Genomic DNA, 18,267 nt, shown 5'->3' with positions numbered 1-18,267 from the left:
ACAACGCTATCTCAAAGTATGATAGTGCCGTGGTTAGGAACTGTAGAGCCCTGCATACAGTATTTTTATAGGAGTTTCGACGTTTACAGTTAAAGTCTGAGCTAACGAAATAATTAGCTTGTTAATCGTTTAGAAAATTCTTTTGTATGTAAGCAATTTTCTTCGGCACGACAATAAATTACAGGAAATTACCTTAACGCGGATACATACATTTCAAATAGGGTGCTTTAGAAAGTGAACATTTGAATTTATTTTGAGCCAGCCCTAATCTGTGGTAGATGTATTCAAAGCCAGTAGGGACACGTTGGCTCACGTTGGCTGATGTGTAAAGCTACGTAGTTACGAATTTTTTGAAATGACTAAGTTGATCGTAATATAGTTTACAATAATACCCTTATAATATATCCGAGAAGTTATTTTTCGAAATTTGTTTTACTTTGCACAATTTATCCACTTTTACTTAAGGTAACTAATATGTTTGCTGACTTCTGCCACTACAATACTTCAACAAGTATCCTAATTTTACAAGAATCGCTTAAACATTAAAACGATAGTAATATGCCCCTTTCTTTGTTTGGTTTCTGTTTTTCATATGTTTCAAGTTTTATTTTTATTCATTTTCGCTGTTTGCGCAACGTTCGTTTATCAATTATCGTTGTCCCGAGTGTTTGTAATATTTGAACAGGTGCATCTACGCTTACGAATTTAGAGGTCATCAACCGCTCTCATGTTCACGTAAATCTCTCGATACATAACATATCGAACATTTCATGTAATTACATCTGTCGATTTTTATTTTCAGATACAATTATCTCGAACAAAATGAGAGTTGTCCTGTTAAGAAGGAATTGTTTTTTTAGTATTATTGTCTATAGCCTGCTTATTCTTTTTGTTTTGTACGTTATCTTTGACTTCTTTTTCGATAAACCAATCAATTTGAAAGAGTATTGGTCGGACAGTCTAAAAAGTAAACAGGTAAACAAAACATGTTAGAATTTTCATTCCGACAAATTTAAATTACCTTAATCTAAATGTTAAAGTAAAGATAACTTTTACGAGTAATTTTTGTATAAATGTGACACCTTCTAATCATAACTGTAACAAGATTGTCATTCTATTCGTATTATTTTACTCTAACAATTAGCCATAAAAAATATTTCAAAGTTCCTCATTTTTATTAATGTAAAAGATAAAGAAAAGTAATAAATTTAGTTTACTTCAATTTCATGAAATATCTGTGTTTTGATAAGTTTACATCAACTTTCATATCGTATTTTAGGTTCCAGTTTTAGTAAAGGATCTTGGAAACTTTGAACTTGAACATGTACCTTTTAGAAATGGGCCCGGAGAAGGGGGTAAACCTCATATCCTGAGAGATGATCAACAGAACGACGTTCAGCAATCAGATTCTGAATACGGAATGAACATGGTATGTTCAGATGAAATTTCGTTAGACAGATCGATTCCCGATACAAGAATGCCTCAGTGAGTTTTCATTAATGTCATTCCTACTTTACTAATGCAGTCAGGATGGCACAACCTATTTTTCACGATTACATTTAAACAAAAAAAAAAGAGAAACATAAGTATTCCTGCCATTCTGAATGCGATAACTAGTTCAAAGTCTCGTGAATTTAAGTTAATACAATGTCCATGCGTTTAATCGACAGATGTAAACATTGGAATTATCCAGAGGTACTACCTCGAACGAGCGTAATTATAGTATTTCACAACGAAGGCTGGTCGGTATTAATGAGAACTGTTCACAGTGTGATGAATCGTACCCCTCCTCAATTTCTAGAAGAAATCTTGCTCGTAGACGATTTCTCCGATAAAGGTAGATTTTGTATAATTGTGTAATTAAAGTAGAGACTGTATTTTGTCATATGACGCAGAGAAGGGAAACGCTGCTTACTTGAAAATCATTGATACGCGTTTGTACAGATAATTTGAAAGGTGAACTGGAATCTTACATAGAAGAATGGGGAGGCAAAGTAAAATTGATAAGAAATTACGAAAGACAAGGATTGATAAGAACGAGATCACGCGGTGCGCGCGAGGCTAAGGGCGAAGTGATAGTATTCCTGGATGCTCATTGCGAAGTAAACGTTAACTGGCTACCACCCCTTCTAGCTCCTATAGCTGCAGACAGGTAATCTCTCCCTCGAAAGCCACAGCACCTGGAAGCATCAGCCAATGTTAATTTCTCAATCAACCGATTAATTAACACGTTATTTCTTTAATTACCGCTTGAATATTTCTAGAACTGTAATGACGGTTCCCATAATAGATGGTATCGACCATAAGACCTTCGAATATCGGCCTGTGTACAGAGAAGGACATTTATATCGAGGCATCTTCGAATGGGGAATGTTGTACAAGGAAAACGAACTTCCCCCTCGAGAGGAGAAGGCCCGACCTTACAACAGCATGCCGTACAAGTAATTCGTATTAAAAAAGACATTCTTAGACAGTCAGTAAGAAAGTATTTGGCGAATACGCATTGGGCAAAACTTGATTCAGGTCCCCTACTCACGCTGGTGGTTTGTTTGCGATAAATCGCGAGTACTTCTTGTCGTTGGGCGGATACGACGACGGATTGCTCGTTTGGGGCGGAGAAAACTTTGAGTTGTCGTTTAAGATATGGCAGTGCGGAGGAAGTATCTTGTGGGTACCGTGCTCGCACGTTGGCCATGTGTACAGAGGATTTATGCCTTACACGTTTGGCAAATTGGCTCAGAAGAAGAAGGGACCGCTGATAACCATAGTAAGGGAGACGATAATTTTTAACTCCTTGCACTCGAGAGGGTGACTCTTGGTCGCATCTTAACGTGATGCAGTAACGCAAGCGATGTAATGTTTGTTTAGGTTTCATTTCTTTGGAACTCGAAGATGTCGATGAGGTAAAGAGGTAATCTTAGGCTTAACATCCGTGGCAATAGAATGCTAAGAAAGCATCTCGAGTGCAAAAGGTTAAGCGAACTTTTAAGGAAATAATTTTTAAGCGTTTTATTAACACTGCACGCTGTGTCATCGTGGCATAGATACAAATATCCCTTCGAATTTATTTGTAGAATTATAAAAGAGTCATCGAAACCTGGTTCGACGACAAGTACAAGGAATTCTTTTACACGAGGGAGCCTCTGGCTCAGCTACTCGATCACGGCGACATAACGGAACAGTTGCTGTTCAAAAAACGAAAGAAGTGTAAAAGTTTCCAGTGGTACATGGAGAACGTGGCTTACGATGTCTTCGATAAATTTCCAGAGTTACCACCCAACATTCATTGGGGAGAGGTAATTCTGAATATTTTACACGACGTACATGCTTAGATTTCTATAGAAAGGAGTTTCTACATAATTATTTTTGTATTTCAGTTACGAAACGTGGCGACAGGTACGTGTTTGGACACTATGGGCAACTCGCCCCCCAGTTTAATGGCCACGTCCCACTGTCACGGATTTGGTAACAATCAGGTGAGTATTCTTCGTTTACGTTTAAGGAAGCCGACTATACTTATTTATAAACTGTGGCTCACGCGACGACATTGTTCAGTTGGTCAGATTGAATACGAAGGGTCAATTGGGAATAGGAGAACGATGCGTGTCCGCTGACGGCCAAGGAATAAAATACGTGTTCTGCCGGTTAGGGACCGTGGACGGTCCCTGGCAGTATGACGAAGTAAGAATAGAAAAATATAATTAAAGAATTGCAGTGTTTACTTTAAACTTGAACTGTCAATCTTTCAGAAAACGAAGACACTCCTGCACAGAGTCCACAAGAAATGTATGGCGCTCCATCCTCAAACTCAACAGTTGTCCCTAATGCCATGCGACGTGAACAACACGTATCAGCAATGGTCTTTCCATAAGATTCACCCACGGTGGTGAAGAAACCAGAGGAATCTTTGCATTCTACACCAAATTGGGTACTTTAAAAACTTCATTCACGCATCGACTATTATTCCTTATACGCAACAAACTGTAATTAAGGTACGTTATTTGTACATTTATCGCGGATATTCGAGAAAAATTATACGATCGATTCATTTCCGAGACGTTGGACTGCGGATTTTATGCATTTACGATACAAACCGATGTAATAAACGCATGGTAAACACGACCAACAGGTATGTACGCTTCTGCAAAATGAAATAACATGATTGTTATATATTAATTGTACATAAAATGTATTCAATGTATATTGCGTGTACTTTATGTATGCTTTCTGTATCGTACGTCGTGAATGCATAAAGACCGCAATCATAGTTGTAAACATTCGCAGAATACCGGTGCTGCATAATTTATAACACTATTAAAATAAGATTTATAATTTGTAAACAATGGGCATGGTTTCATCGTTTTTTTTTACAACGGAGATTATTTCGTAATATTTGTACTCTAACACGCATACTCAATCATTTACAATCTTCAATGAAATTATTACGCCAAAGTTCAATATCTTATCGTTTCCAATCAATTCTCGAGAGTCACTTTTCTCGCGATCGAACACGCCTTGCATTCGAAGTAAAAAGAGAAGACTGTTATCCTATAAGAATCGTTTTGAATGTACATAACACGTTGAAAAACCAGTTTGTAGTGGATCGAGAACGTGTGCTTCCATTTTTGACTGTTTCCTACTGAAGGAGCATGTTCGCTGGTGTAGTTTTGTAATCCTTTTTTTTGTTTCTTTAATTGTTTAACACATACATTCAGGCAAGAAGTTACTTAGCATAATGTAAAAAAGACGTAACGAATGTTTTTTCAAAGACAATGTACCAATAAAACGGAGCAAATATAACAGTTTGTCATAATAACCCGTGTTTTAACTCTCTCAGATCACCGTAATTCTTATCTCACTAACATTTCTTATCGTAGAAAAATAATCTCATCGGTACCTTACTTACTAAGCTCTTATTCTTTGTCTAATGAACGCTTCGCGATACAGACGTTAGAAATTCAATAATTTATTATTACTTAGATACTCTATACTTTGATTCTTCCATCTTCGACTCTGAACACTCTTGTATTATTTCTATTTATCACGTAGTTTACTACAGTCGACTTTTGTGCCAACGATTCGACTCGACATTGTAACGTTTATATTGCTTTCCATAAACGTCATCAATCCAGAAGTCTGAGCGACAAAGACAACGGGGTGACCCGAGTTTCCAACGTAGTTGGCCGTACAGATACCTGAAGGAAACGTGCAGCGTTCAAGGACATTTATTTTTGAATCGATTAAAAAGAAGAGGAAGAATAATCACCTTGTTGCGGTCTCGTATGTTGAACGCACCATAAACGATGGGATTCATACAGGAATTGGTGGATGCGAACAGGAAGAGGCCTCTTTGGATTCGTTGATCCACTTTGTACGCGGAGTGCCGGTCGATCCAATACCTGAAACGCTTATTTTATGTTACTCAATTTTGTATGATTTGAAATGTTACAGTTTATGCCACGGATAAAAAAACATTTTATAGTTTCTTGGACATTCAAATTTCCTATAAATACATAAAAATCCGCAGTGTATCGATAAGAAACACTTACCAAAGACTCATAATGTAGTACGGCGTCCAGCAGATGAAGAACACAGCGACAATGATCACAGTCATCTTCAGAGTTCGTATTTTAGCTCTGGTTAGAAAACCCATAGACGAGCGACGAATCTTGTCTGAAATTCGTTAAAGTTTCTTAAATGTTTATTTATACCCTGCTTCCAATATAAACTGAAACTAAACTCGAACGCACCGTGCTCGCTCTTCTTCGTTCTCTTACAGATCTCCAACAGAATGCTGGTGTAAGTGTATATTATCACGATGAGAGGAAACCAGTACATTACGACCATTCCAAACAGAGAATACGTTACTTCGTGAGTGTACGTTGGAAATGTGTTGAACGTGACGCACTGCGAGTACCAGGTGATGTTTGGATGGGTCTCCAGGTGAAACACAACCATCTAAAAGCAACGTGTAATAAGTGAACTGCGGATTTTATGCATTTGCTGTTGTGTCAGGTGCTGTTGTACCTGAGGCATGGAGAATACGATGGATCCCACCCAGGCGAGGCATATCATGATTTTTCCTCTCTTGTCGACGTCCCGTAGCTGGAGGGGCCGTATTATGGCGTAATATCTGAAATAAAACGTTACGAAATTTGTTGAGTAAAACTGAGATTGAGAGAACGCTAATATATATATGTTGATTTTTTGTTTTATTGTAGAGGATGCAGAGAATGCTTCCCTTATACGTGTAGTATAAGAAGGAAAGGAAGGAAGGGAAGAATTTCTGTGAGAATTATACCAACCTGTCCATGCTTATGCACACCAAAATTAGGGATGACAAGTATAAGCCAAACACTCTGAAGAAAGCCATTATTCGGCACATGGCATCCCCTGCTTTCCAGGACACCGTGATGGCCCAACCGATCTCGAGGGGCATCATGAGGAAAGTGACCTGAAAAGTTTGCTCTTCGTACTACGTTCTACGTTTGCAAGATTTTATTTTATTTTTATTATTCTGTAACTTACAAGTAAATCTGCGATCGCAAGGTGCATCAGCATTACGTGTATCCTCGATTTGGACGCACGTTTGCGTCGCGTAATTAGCACTAGAACGGTCGTGTTCCCCACGGCGGATATTATCATCAACACGCTGTAAATGATTATGCTAACAACGTGGCCTTCGTTGAAACGCATATCGATAGGCAACTCCACGTTGTTTGTATTGTTCGTCCTCGAATTGGGTAGTTCCCCTGAAATTGGGATTTTAACCGTGCTCCCCATGCTGTTAATGTTTCAAAAATCCTAGTAAACCAATTAGGATCGGGTATTGCTTCACTTTTTATGAAATTACGATGTACATGTAACATCAGGGGACCTTTGAGTAATCGATTTCGATGAGATTCTTGTGAGTAGATCCTAGAAAAATTAGTATTCAGAGGTGGCACTACTTAAACGATACACTCGGTTATAAAATCGATACAAAAAAATGTAGTTTTTATTAGTAATCAGAAGGATTAATTATATACGTGTTATATCATTGTTAATTTAGATTGAAGCTACTCAAGCGTCGCATCTTTGTTAAACGTTCTTTCTTTAGAATACGTATAACTTGCCTTGCCGAACTTTAAAAGACCACTGACTAGCTCAAGACAACACATTATTAATTTGCACTTTGGTCACGTTGTGGATGCTACAAAAATCGCCTTCCATCTTTTTCTTTTTATCCGTTTTTTCCCCTATAAATTTGATCAATTTATCATCCGTTTCATTCGATTATTCGTCCACGACTTCCTCTTTTCTTTTATATTGCGACTTTACAAACGTCTTTTACTTTTACTTCCGCTTGCTCGTACTCGATAAATCGCTGTTGCTCCGTAATCCCCCGTGATACGTGTAATCATTAAAATTATCTCCTTTGTGTTCCTCGTAGTCCCAAATATTCCATGCGAATTTCGAGCTTTCTTTGTTAGATATTTGGGACACGTGGATGTGTATTTGTATATTACGTTTACACTCGCGAGGGAACCCTGACGATGTTCCGTCATCTGAAACATCCCTCGTTCGACGGATCGAGACTGATCGGCGTTTAAAGAACCGTTTTAATCGTGGGACATGTTAATTAATTGGATCTTTACCGACTAATGGCAAGCTTGTTGTCAAAAAGCGACAACTGTCGAGCAAGAGCTACGAATTCCGCGAGTCCACTGAGATTCACGAGCGTAGACTCTCTGGTATCTGGGGTCAAGAGTTAAATCGGAACCGATAACTACATCAATATGTTTCCGTCGTTGCTATACTTTCGGGAATATGCGACAATAATGACGAACATCCTTTTATAAAAGTGCTGGTCTCCAGGGGCAACTCATTTTAAATTTTCCTGCACGTTGAATATTATATAAAAAAAAATATAAGACTTTTATACATTTACAGGAAATTTGACCGTACAATAAACTGTAAGTATGCTCAATATTACTCAGTATGTAATGATATAACAAAATATCGAATAAATTCGTAATTTTTGTAGGTACGTTTGCAAAGATTTTATTTTGCACAAAGATCTCTTGCAGACTATTTATAAATTAACAAACCTATTCAAGGATGAACTGGAATAAGTCCAAGAGTAAAACAACGACACTAATGAATTTTAATCTTTAACAAGATTCCTATTAAGATTAAGAATAAAGACCCAATATCTTATAAATATTTTGCCAAAGAAGAGCAAGAGAGAACTATTTGTTACATCGAATCGTGTCGAGTGAAACGTTCATTGCAAAGCAAATCTACACTCAATTTAAAATATCTGCTTCGTAATAACGCTACAAAACAATCTTAATAATTACATTCTAAAATAAATTGCACGCAGCTCCCAGGTCCGGTTGAGGTTTCATTTAGGATACCGTTCATCTGCGATTCTTCCCTTGTAATTTAAAGAACGTAGAAAATTGTACACGATTCTGGGAATGTATTACTCGTCCCAGTCGTCTGTATCCGGTTGAGAGTCGTATTCGCTGGTGGCTGAGTTCCTGTCCGACGCGGTAGCTTCGTTTGATTTTGGAGGAGGGGGTGGAATCATGTTGGACATCCTCTCCAGAGCAGTGGTTCCTGAGCCAGCGATCCCTTTTCTCCTAAGCGCTAGCTTCGCGTGCAAGTCTGCCATTAGATCTCCTCCGACGGACGCGGAAGACCAGCGATTCTCTTTATCTTCTGGCACTGTTCGCCTCAATTTTGCTCTTCCTATGCCGCCCGCGTTGCGGATTTCAGCCATTAGATTGGAGCGATCGTCAGGATTCGCTGGCTTGCTCTTCTCCTTGGGAGCTTTGCTCGTTTCAGAGCCTTTCCGAGAGTCCGGAACGTCGGACTCTGACGAGGGCTGTGGAGGAGGCGGTGGTGGCGGTGGCGGTGGCGGTGGTGGAGGCGGAGGGGGTGGTGGCGGCGGTGGTAGCAGCGACGGTGGTGGAGGTGGCTGCGGTGGTGGAGGCATTAACAGCGATGAACGATGACTTGTCTCAGAATTCGAAGAAACTGCGTTCGATGCATCGGAGGAAACGTGCGTCGATGAAGTAGCTGTTGAATCCTGAGCAGATTGCTTGGAGGAATCGATGTCTGCGAAGCCAGGGAGGTTTGGCACGTTCTGCTCGAGCTTCGTGCTTGCTTCTTTCTCGTTTGTGGCTGACGTTGGGGTTGGAAAGTCGAGACGGAGGTAGGTAGGCGTAGTTACTACGGAAGAGGGTGCGATAGGGCTTTGAGCGTTAAGGTCTAACATGAATTTTTCGTCGTCTACGATTCCAGGTAGATCCGGCAGTGTTAGGGGCACGTTTATTTGGGGCACCTGCAAAGTAAATTGTATCGATACTTTCTGCTGTACACTTTTATCGATTATATTACTTTTTAATAACTATGCAATATTTTTGAATAGTTTACCTCGCCTAGAGTTGGCGTGTACATGTAATTGGAGGAGGACTCCATTTCCGATGTCGGCCACGGTTGTATAATCGAGTCAGGGGCATCTTCGATCTGTTGTTTTTCGGATGTTTGTTGACTGGTTTGCTTTGTTGACATTTTGTAAGGATTATCCATACTATCGAATAAGAGTGCGCTGATCGAAGACAAACTGAGAGGGAAGGATGGTTCGTTGTTATCCATATAGGCCTCTTTATTCGTTTTGGCTCGCACGTGAAAGAATTGCAGCTTCTCTTGCAAATTGTTATTTGCCGCGTATTGACCATCCTCTGTTTTACAATTGGAGGATAAGTACGTTTCGGGTACTTCTTTTATTGGCACGGAGCATTTGTAAACCTCCGGTATTTCGCGAGTTTCCTTGTACTTGGGTGGTATCGCCATCTCGTATTCCTTGTACGTGTGATTAGCAGGATACTTGGCAGCAGAGTACATCTTCACAGCTTTCAAGTTTAAATTGGTCTGCAAGTAATGCAACCGATCTTGAAGCTTTGTTGCTCGGTTTCTAACATTCGACAACCTGTGGAAAGAAAGTAGTAGTACTAGAGTAGTTCTTGAGGATGCAAAGAGATAGTAAAGGGTTAGTTGAAGAAAGGATTACCTTTGGCTGTTTTCGTGTAATCTCTTGTCGATACACTCGAATATATAAGAGACAGCGGAGTCAAGATCATCGAGGGCTTCTGCTATCTGCACGATAGTCTCCTCGTGCCGTAAATTGTCAGGGATGACACCTATAAATACGATTTATGAAAAACATTGTAGCCGAAATAAGTAACAGACATACAAATAACTCGTGACATTGTTTTACTAACCAATTTCAATTCGTTCAGGCATTGTTAGTAGTTTTTTGAGACACAAGCCTTTATTTCATTGAATGACCGTCGCAAACATTGATGCAATTGTTTACTGTAATAGGTAAACACGTATAGAACAGTATGAAATGCATCTCTAAAGTATCAATAGCATCGTTATATTCATTATAATCATATAGGTTAGGAATTTTAAAACGGTCAGCGCCCTCGGTGGTGAAACGCCCAAGTTTGACCTCGAGTGTCGATATATTACCATAATGTGGTATACACAATATAAATGGTACCATCTAATTGTGAAAAAAGAAACTCATTCGTGTTTACCCATTACAGTAAACAATTACTACAATGTTTGCGACGTTCTTTCAATCATTTATTATTATTCGATCTATTTATCTATTCTAATCGGTATTTCTATTTTAGTTCTATTTTTTATCCATTACGTTCAATGGTATCTATAAATATTTATTAACCGCTTTTCATTACAAAATTTACATATACACATCCTGTAAAATAGTGTATTAAATCATATAAAACTAAACGAAATTTTATCGATTGTTCCAATGTTAACGACCAGCTTCTACACTTGTCGATTTAATTTTGCCAAACAAAGAATTATACAATTCATCTTTAGCATGATCTGTCCACGTATCGTTTATCGTAATGGGGGCCATAAAGTTTACTAACTTATTATGTACATTGTATCGTATTCTCCTGCCCTTGGTAGCTCTCGTGTCTATCTTCCTCTTCATCTTACTTCTCATATTTTGCAATTGAATCCACTGTTTGCTAAGTTGTATGGGGTCGGTGATATCAGCTGATCTGTACTCGATCAAATCTCTCAGTAGTTGATGATAAAAATCGTCGTCGTCGTAGATCTCAGAATCGTACTCTTGAATTCTTCTGCCATCGTTCTCATTTTCTGCTGCATCCATTTTGCCAATGATTTTGTATTCCGAACGTTTCAGTTGGGTTCTCTTGCGCAATTTTTCTTTGTCGCTTAACGCGAATTCTATTTGTTTCAACGTCGTTTGATTCATAGCCTTGTCCAATTTACCGCTAGCTATTCTCGTCTTCTCGTTCCACTTTTGTATGACAGAGTTTCTGTACTCTGTGTACAATTTATGATTTTCGTTTAATATTTTCTCGTAATTATCGAGCCTCAGTTTCTTGATGAATACATTTTTGGAGATTTCGTCTGCATTTTCTCTCGAAACCGATGTCTCCTTCTCATCTTCGTCTTCTGTATCCGATGGAATTTCCTCGTCTTCGTCTTCATTTATTTCTTCTTTATCTATGCTCTCCTCAGCTTTCCTCTTTTTACTCTGCGCCGATAAATTCTTCGTTTCTGGATACTGCCTTAGGAAAAGATTTTGCAACTGCAACAGGTTGTTTAACAGCAATTTTAAATTGCTTTTGGTCTCCTCCACTTTCTTCGTATAATCTACATCTTTTAAAATTTCGTGTGCGTCGTGTTGGGGCATTTTATTGCTAGTAATCAGACATTTTTGTAGCTTTATTCTCATCTCTAACAAACTTTCCCAAAGTTTCAACTGACTTCTAACGCAATTGCCTTTGTCAATATCTGCTTTAAGATTCGTGTGCGATATCGTCTGAAATCCTGCCCTCTGATCTGTATTAAAATTTTTATTTTCAGGATTGTTGTCTTCTATATTAGATCCATCTTCAGAAGATTGTCTGAAACTTTCATTGCTTAATTCCTCATCCGAGTAGTAACTTTCACTATCATCATTATTATTGTGGTCATCTTGGCTATAGTCATTGCTATCATTACTGTCTACATTATTATCATTTTCTTCTTCTTCCTCTTCTTCTTCTGTACTATTCATTTCTTCTTCTTCATCTTCTGATACATCATCAGCACTATCATCAGTAACATATACATCCTTCCTCGAAACTTTTCTACCTATGTACCTGGGATACAAATGATAAATATGAACAGGGTCCACCCCGTAGAGCAAGCCAATTATAGATCAATAAAAAAACTGTAATATTCACCTTTTATCCACCTGATCTAAGGTATCGACGTTTCGTCTGCGTATTTCTGATACCTGGAAATTGCTCTCTGAATTGTCACTCTCTTCATAAGGGTCAACTACTTTAGCCTTTGTGTCCTCTGCATCGTCGTCTGATTGAAAATTCGTTGGAGTTGTAGTAATCAGAGAGTTTATTTTATCAGCTAAGCTTTTCTTCGTTTTCAGAGCCATTTTTCCAAAGAAACTGTGTTAATTCGAGTGACAACGTTACGCACGTGCACGTCCATAAGTGTAAACAAACATAACCTACAAATTGAAACGTTATTAAATTGCTAGATTTAACACGAACATTTTGTCGAATTTATTGTTCGTATATTAGTGATAGTAATTAATTGGTGAATATATATGATCGCGTCAATTTTTCAATTTGTGATTTCAAAGAAATTTTAATTTATTTTTTGTGTAATTACTCAACTATTCGTAACTATATATCTACGTTTAATCGTTTTTTTAGAAACATCAAGGAATTTATAATATGATAATTCCGGCATAATTAAAGTACTTTTATTATTTAAAAAAATAAGAAACGTGGTTGGTATATATTTATTAATTTTATGCTGGTTAAACAATAAGAATGTATAAATTTGTCTAAAAATTCGATACATACAATAGAAAATGTTCTTTATATATTTACAAGTTTAACTGTTATACAATGCGTAACTATATTTCAGTCGTACTTTGTTTTGATTTCGGTTTATACAATACCTAAAGCTATCTTTATACTTTAAAACGTGTATTAAGATTTGATTAAAAGTATGCGATGCGTTGTATTAACGTAACCTTGTTAATTTTACAAACATAACGATGAATCTTATCAATTCCGATGTTAAAGATTACTAAACAGGTTTTTACAATCATAGCGATGGTTGGTGTAAGTATAATAATACTAAGTATCGTAACAATCAAATAGAAATAATGATAATACTAATCGTAATACGCAAGTTCTAACATGTTGGAATGATCTCGACCTAATAATACATTCTGTAATGATATCACAGTGTAGGTTTCTCGTCTGTTGGTTCCTCTTTTATAGGATGGTTGCATTCCATCAGTGCAGGATTCGCTACCGCGATAATATTGTCCCCGCGCGAGGCTATCACCTGAATCCAAATTGTTCATGAAATTCACAATCAATGCCATGAAAATTAATGATGAAATAAAAGCACACCTTCAGATTAAAGTCACTTTCTTTATCGGTAATATCTGCTTCAGCTTCGTGAGTGTCCTATAAATAAGCGTTTAATAATTTTAATCAACTAAAAGGCGCGTTAAATACTCTGAGAAAAAATAATTTATAATAATTATGATATAGATATATTTAATTTCTTGTATTTACATGTATGGACGAAGATTCCTCGTTGGAAAACGAAAGTTGACTATCGGAATCACTGATCTCTTCGATACTCGCGCTAAACATACCGTTGTTATTCTTCTTCCTCCAAACTGGACTAAAACAAACGTCTAAATATCAATACGTACTCGTAGAAAAATTGTTTACCTATCTCTTGAAAAGGTCATACTGCATTTAATAATCGAGGTACAATGAGGAATCACCTCGACGACTGATGTCTCCTGCGCGTCGAGTTGCTAATATCCATCTCGGAACAGCGAAGGTCCAACTCCTCCTAGAACAGTGAACTGCTAAAGACAGTAGAAATGGCAAACACAGCACGAAAAACAACAGAAAAAAGATGAATTTATTACTAACACAATTGGCGTAATTATAAATATTGGAAAGAAAGAAAGAAGCGTACACGACTCGTGAGGACACTAGGAACGAAGCATCGAATCCTAACGAGTGTGAAAGAAAGTGTTACAATTACAATAATAATAATAATAATAATGTTATCATAGCTTACTCTACATTTAAAATAAAAATTTGAATATCCTCTAAGATGGTACAATTATAAACAGAATATTTTACAATTACGATAACTAATTGTTAATGATTTGTTTAATTTGCGTGCAAAGCCATGCATGTTATGCAAAAGCTATACTTGACCTTTTCTGGCTGCGATTGGTAGTTTACGCAAGTGTTGCAATTGTCTACGTGCTGGATGCGTATTAGCGGTTAGCGCTCATGCGAGTAGCTCGTTAATAGGCCAACGATCCCAGATCGAAGCTATCACAAATCGGGGATCCAATCAAGGATTTTGAAGTATGCTTCTCTGTGTCTATTTAGGATGCATAGTACATTTTGTAATATTAGTTCCCTTGGAAAAACGAACGTGTCTGTAGATATTTCTACATGGTTATTAGCTAATCATTCTTGTGAAGTTACTATCTGTCGAAATTATGATTCATTTTAGTCGGTTGAATCGATGTTAACGTCTCGATATTAAACATTATGATATAGAAAATGTATCACGGATGTACATGTAATTGAATGGTGTAATACTAATAATAAAATCTCATTTTATATAAATTAAAAGAAAGATACGAGTTCGTTTTGCTCGGTTTTGTTCGGTTTGCACAGAAAATGTTGGGATTAACAGGTATCAAAATCCCTGACCTCGCCCTAAGTCTGTGACGACTTTGAACTGGAACGACCCGCACGTGGCTTATTCTTATGGTCGCGGTGAGCTAACCTGCGTCACATCTTCATTCTCACCCTCGAGTTCGAGCTTTTGTCGTTTCGTATGATCGCTCTCATTTTCTTCGCCATTTTCACGCAGCCTTGATACGGACAAGCTAAAGCAATTCAAACATGAATCGTCGTACATCGATTTAGAAATGAACGTTACGTAAACTCTTTATGTATCTAAAGAATGCGATTGAGTTCATGTCTTAATAAAAACATTGGTTTCTGCCACTGTTCCTATCGCAATCCACTCTTGCTTGTATTTATTTTCAATTAACAACATTTGATAAGAGCTGAAGGTACTTACTAATGACTTTTCGAATAATGATACCCAGAATCTCTCACAACACGGCGGGCCAAAGGAAAAAGTTCGTCTCTTCTAGTAAGAAGGGCAGGTACGAACCTGCAAATTTGCGCGGCAGCTTCGTTTACCGACACTTCGTGCAACGTCAGCGGTTTCTCCGGCTTCCTTTTACAGTCGAACCTCCCATAAATCGCCGCGTACTTTCGAATCTCCTCCATTCTGCGCGGATCGCTATCAGGCATAGCCATTACCATCTAAAAACAATATCGCGTAATATAAAGAAACGAATAAACGCTTCAAGTGTACCGCGTCCATTCACCTCTAGATTTTTGCAAATCTTCTTCTTCACGTTATGAGGCTTCGGGTCCACAGGTCGAATGGTAGCGGCGAGCCTTTCGGCTGCCTCGGCGAGTCTTTGTATCTGCGATTGTAAGAGGGTGGGTGTCGGTTGCGTGGGACTCGCAGGTGCACCACCGCCGTCGCTAGGACTCGGCGTCGTGCCGCTGCCGCAGGAAGACTCGCACGTTCCTACCTGGCAAAAACAGAATCGTCTCAATGAAGTATTCAAGCTTGCATCGCGCTAATGAAATATGAATCTATATAAATTGAAACCTGGCGTACCTGTAGTGAGAGGTTTGTGGTCCCAGGGCTGTGAGAGGCTGCGTAAGCTAGAGGCGCGTTAGGGCTTGGGCTCTGACGAAAAGTGGTCGAGGGAACCGGTGCGGTCACGCTCGTAACCGAAACAATGGGACTGGTGCTTCTGCACGGCAACGGCGTTAGGGATACATGTGACGAGACGTACGGCGTTGGGGTAGGCGTTTGCGAGCTTGTCGTGAAACCCTGAAGATTTTGTACTTGAGGCCTAGGACTGACGCACGGGAACCCTATGCCTGCAGGATTCTTGCACGTAGCGCTCGTCGGTACCACCGGCGTCTGGAAAAGTGCTGCGGTACGCGACAATGTTGATTATTTTATCCAATGTATGACAATGTTGATTATTTTATCCAATATATGACAACGTTAATTATTTTATCCAATGTATGACAACGTTAATTATTTTATCCAATGTATGACAACGTTAATTATTTTATCCAATGTATGACAATGTTGATTATTTTATCCAATGTATGACAACGTTAATTATTTTATCCAATGTATGACAACGTTAATTATTTTATCCAATGTATGACAACGTTAATTATTTTATCCAATGTATGACAACGTTAATTATTTTATCCAACGTATGGATGGTAACGGGATACTTTACAAGGATTCGTGAGCCACTCCTGGAGGGCTTTCTGCAGCCTTCTGACGTGGAGAGGCTTGCTCGCCATACCGACTAACGCCATGATTTCTAGAAACTCCTCCTCGCCGGCGTCGCATAACTGCTGCACGTCGTCGCCACCTGGAATAATTTACACGAGTTAAAATTGCGTTAACATCGATAGTTGAATTTGTTCGAAACTAGACGGAGAGGTTTACCCATTTCCAAGAGCGTGTCGTAGTAGCTCAACAGGGAAGCACGCTGCATGACTCTGTACAGCTGCAGTTCTGCTTCATTCTGGGGGACGGATGTCTGCACCACTGAAACCATGCGATACAGGTTTATTCAAATGATTGTTGAAGGATTGTTGAAGGACGACAAATTTATGACGTATTTCGTAATCAGAGTAACGAGAGACGAACCGAACAAGTATATTTTCCTAACAACATTTCTCCCAGTTTGGTTCCATGTTCCTTCGACGCAGGTAGCAGCTTTGAGAGAGAAAAAAAAAGAACGTAAAGCCGAAGGTAACAAGGGGTAGCCGAACACGAAACGATTACTTATCCCTTTGGTACGTCGCAATCGTTTCTTCGTCGAGGTACGTTCAGCAAAGAGGATACCGGGAGGAACGTATGCGGCAGGCGGTCGAGTCGCCAGGGTGTCCGACTAGTTTCTTGCAAATTTCGAGGAACTGCGAGAAAAAGTGGCGTGCACACACGTACAGCGTATAAATTAATACCGGTACCGCTGGCATGGCATCGGACGTCGCGACGGGGGCAGCGAGAGTGTCCCGAAGAAAAGAAGCGACGCGCGACGGAGACGGCAGGACAGAAATTAAAACGATGCGAACGGAGACGCGGTGAAACGTTGAAAGAGGGAGATGACCTAGGGGATGAAAGGAGGAGAGAGAGAGAGAGATGTGGAGAGAGAGAGAGAGAGAGAGAGAGAGAGAGAGAGAGAGAGAGAGAGAGAGAGAGAGAGAGAGAGAGAGAGAGAGAGAGAGAGAGAGAGAGAGAGAGAGAGAGAGAGAGAGAGAGAGCGAGACAGGAAGCCAAGAGAGAAGAAACGCAGAAGGAGATACGGAGCAATACGGTAGAGCCGGGGGCTGAAAAACCTGGCCGTCAGGTCTTATTACGAACCTGAGGCCCGGTCTCACGCTTATACACCGACCGAGATACGGGTAAGTCCCTGACAGCGGCGGGGTGACTTGCTCCGCGAGATTTTTCTGACGTTGGCCCCTGCTACCAGGACAACCAAAGGGACAGCAATACCTTCTAATGAGACAGCGCTACCGGCCATCCCGAACAATTATCGGCAATCGCGAAACCTACAACGCGATCGATCCGAACTATCGGGCGAATCCCGGTGGCACCAACGCGGTGCCACGCGCTACATACCAACTATTCAAGAAAACGTAAATAAATGTACGATAGAAATAAATCGTACTATATATCGTCTCCCAAGGACCTCGAAATGATTCGATGCGCGGACGGCGTAGCGTTAATGAAAGCATAGAAATTGCCATGCGCTACATACCAACTATTCAAGGAAATGTAAATAAATGTACGATAGAAATAAATCCTGTACCAACGAATGCATAAAACTCGACTATATATCGTCTCCCAAGGACCTCGAAATGATTCGATGCGCGGACGGCGTAGCGTTAATGAAAGCATAGAAATTCGGAGCCGTGGTTGAAAAGAGAAAGGAAAGCGCCGGACGCTAAACCGTCCTCGCGGTGAAATAAAAAGTATCTCTGAATTGTAAAAGTATCTCTGAATTGTAAAAGTATC

At 39.3% G+C, this 18,267-nt stretch overlaps 5 protein-coding genes and 1 long non-coding RNA gene across 23 annotated transcripts in view; 2 read left to right on the top strand and 4 right to left on the bottom strand.

Annotated features, from left to right (window-relative positions):
- The first annotated feature begins 280 nt into the window (after window positions 1–280).
- LOC128882001 (N-acetylgalactosaminyltransferase 7) lies at window positions 281–5,237 on the top strand. 4 transcript variants are annotated; one of them, XR_008458244.1, is made up of 11 exons: window positions 823–975; window positions 1,280–1,485; window positions 1,671–1,837; window positions 1,945–2,152; window positions 2,265–2,441; window positions 2,524–2,767; window positions 3,075–3,296; window positions 3,378–3,476; window positions 3,556–3,681; window positions 3,750–3,992; window positions 5,133–5,237. XR_008458244.1 is itself a non-coding variant. In XM_054133529.1 (10 exons), the coding sequence occupies exons 2-10, from the start codon at window positions 1,421–1,423 to the stop codon at window positions 3,888–3,890; spliced, it is 1,449 nt and encodes a 482-aa protein (XP_053989504.1). In that variant the 5' UTR covers window positions 281–465; window positions 1,280–1,420; the 3' UTR covers window positions 3,891–5,093. The 4 variants fall into 4 exon arrangements, 2 of the variants coding, with proteins under 2 accessions (XP_053989504.1, XP_053989503.1); XR_008458243.1 differs by having other exon boundaries at window positions 5,050–5,214; XM_054133529.1 differs by lacking the exons at window positions 823–975; window positions 5,133–5,237 and adding an exon at window positions 281–465 and having other exon boundaries at window positions 3,750–5,093.
- Window positions 5,055–6,785, bottom strand: LOC128882004 (adipokinetic hormone/corazonin-related peptide receptor variant I). Of its 2 annotated transcripts, none has more exons than XM_054133535.1 (7): window positions 6,529–6,785; window positions 6,306–6,454; window positions 6,028–6,133; window positions 5,751–5,958; window positions 5,550–5,673; window positions 5,267–5,407; window positions 5,055–5,195 (listed from the first exon to the last, which is right to left on the bottom strand). In XM_054133535.1, the coding sequence occupies exons 1-6, from the start codon at window positions 6,781–6,783 to the stop codon at window positions 5,311–5,313; spliced, it is 939 nt and encodes a 312-aa protein (XP_053989510.1). In that variant the 5' UTR covers window positions 6,784–6,785; the 3' UTR covers window positions 5,055–5,195; window positions 5,267–5,310. The 2 variants fall into 2 exon arrangements, with proteins under 2 accessions (XP_053989510.1, XP_053989509.1); XM_054133534.1 differs by having other exon boundaries at window positions 5,267–5,399.
- Window positions 5,804–6,354, top strand: LOC128882005 (uncharacterized). The gene is made up of 3 exons (XR_008458245.1): window positions 5,804–5,943; window positions 6,016–6,157; window positions 6,222–6,354. It is a non-coding gene; the product is annotated as an uncharacterized LOC128882005 (long non-coding RNA).
- Window positions 6,786–8,140: 1,355 nt separating the features above from the next.
- LOC128882003 (WASH complex subunit 1-like) lies at window positions 8,141–10,452 on the bottom strand. The gene is made up of 4 exons (XM_054133533.1): window positions 10,272–10,452; window positions 10,061–10,190; window positions 9,424–9,979; window positions 8,141–9,331 (listed from the first exon to the last, which is right to left on the bottom strand). Exons 1-4 carry the CDS (start codon window positions 10,291–10,293, stop codon window positions 8,468–8,470), a joined length of 1,572 nt encoding a protein of 523 aa, XP_053989508.1. The 5' UTR covers window positions 10,294–10,452; the 3' UTR covers window positions 8,141–8,467.
- Window positions 10,453–10,714: 262 nt separating this feature from the next.
- Window positions 10,715–12,871, bottom strand: LOC128882002 (protein AATF). Of its 2 annotated transcripts, XM_054133530.1 has the most exons (3): window positions 12,741–12,871; window positions 12,288–12,571; window positions 10,715–12,203 (listed from the first exon to the last, which is right to left on the bottom strand). In XM_054133530.1, the coding sequence occupies exons 2-3, from the start codon at window positions 12,494–12,496 to the stop codon at window positions 10,835–10,837; spliced, it is 1,578 nt and encodes a 525-aa protein (XP_053989505.1). In that variant the 5' UTR covers window positions 12,497–12,571; window positions 12,741–12,871; the 3' UTR covers window positions 10,715–10,834. The 2 variants fall into 2 exon arrangements, with proteins under 2 accessions (XP_053989505.1, XP_053989507.1); XM_054133532.1 differs by lacking the exon at window positions 12,741–12,871 and having other exon boundaries at window positions 12,288–12,696.
- Window positions 12,872–12,929: 58 nt separating this feature from the next.
- The window catches only part of LOC128881999 (NGFI-A-binding protein homolog), a 16,718-nt gene continuing 11,380 nt past the window's right edge, over window positions 12,930–18,267 (bottom strand). For 3 of the 13 annotated variants that reach the window (XM_054133518.1, XM_054133524.1, XM_054133525.1), the window contains exons 2-11: window positions 16,693–16,794; window positions 16,478–16,615; window positions 15,832–16,154; window positions 15,530–15,742; window positions 15,214–15,464; window positions 14,914–15,016; window positions 13,880–13,950; window positions 13,662–13,773; window positions 13,494–13,550; window positions 12,930–13,425 (exon numbers count right to left, since the gene is read on the bottom strand). In XM_054133518.1, the coding sequence (XP_053989493.1) occupies window positions 13,318–13,425; window positions 13,494–13,550; window positions 13,662–13,773; window positions 13,880–13,950; window positions 14,914–15,016; window positions 15,214–15,464; window positions 15,530–15,742; window positions 15,832–16,154; window positions 16,478–16,615; window positions 16,693–16,794 (1,478 nt within the window). In that variant the 3' untranslated portion in view covers window positions 12,930–13,317. Of the gene's footprint in view, window positions 13,426–13,493; window positions 13,551–13,661; window positions 13,774–13,879; window positions 14,500–14,837; window positions 15,017–15,213; window positions 15,465–15,529; window positions 15,743–15,831; window positions 16,155–16,477; window positions 16,616–16,692; window positions 16,795–18,267 lie in introns of those variants that run through there. The other 10 variants (XM_054133520.1, XM_054133521.1, XM_054133522.1 and 7 more) reach the window with 10 other exon arrangements.

This window comes from Hylaeus volcanicus, chromosome 9 (assembly GCF_026283585.1).
Source record: "Hylaeus volcanicus isolate JK05 chromosome 9, UHH_iyHylVolc1.0_haploid, whole genome shotgun sequence".
Classification (NCBI taxonomy): domain Eukaryota; kingdom Metazoa; phylum Arthropoda; class Insecta; order Hymenoptera; family Colletidae; genus Hylaeus; species Hylaeus volcanicus.
The sequence above is the reverse complement of the archived record's forward strand: the minus strand, read 5'-3'. Positions and strand labels throughout refer to the sequence as shown.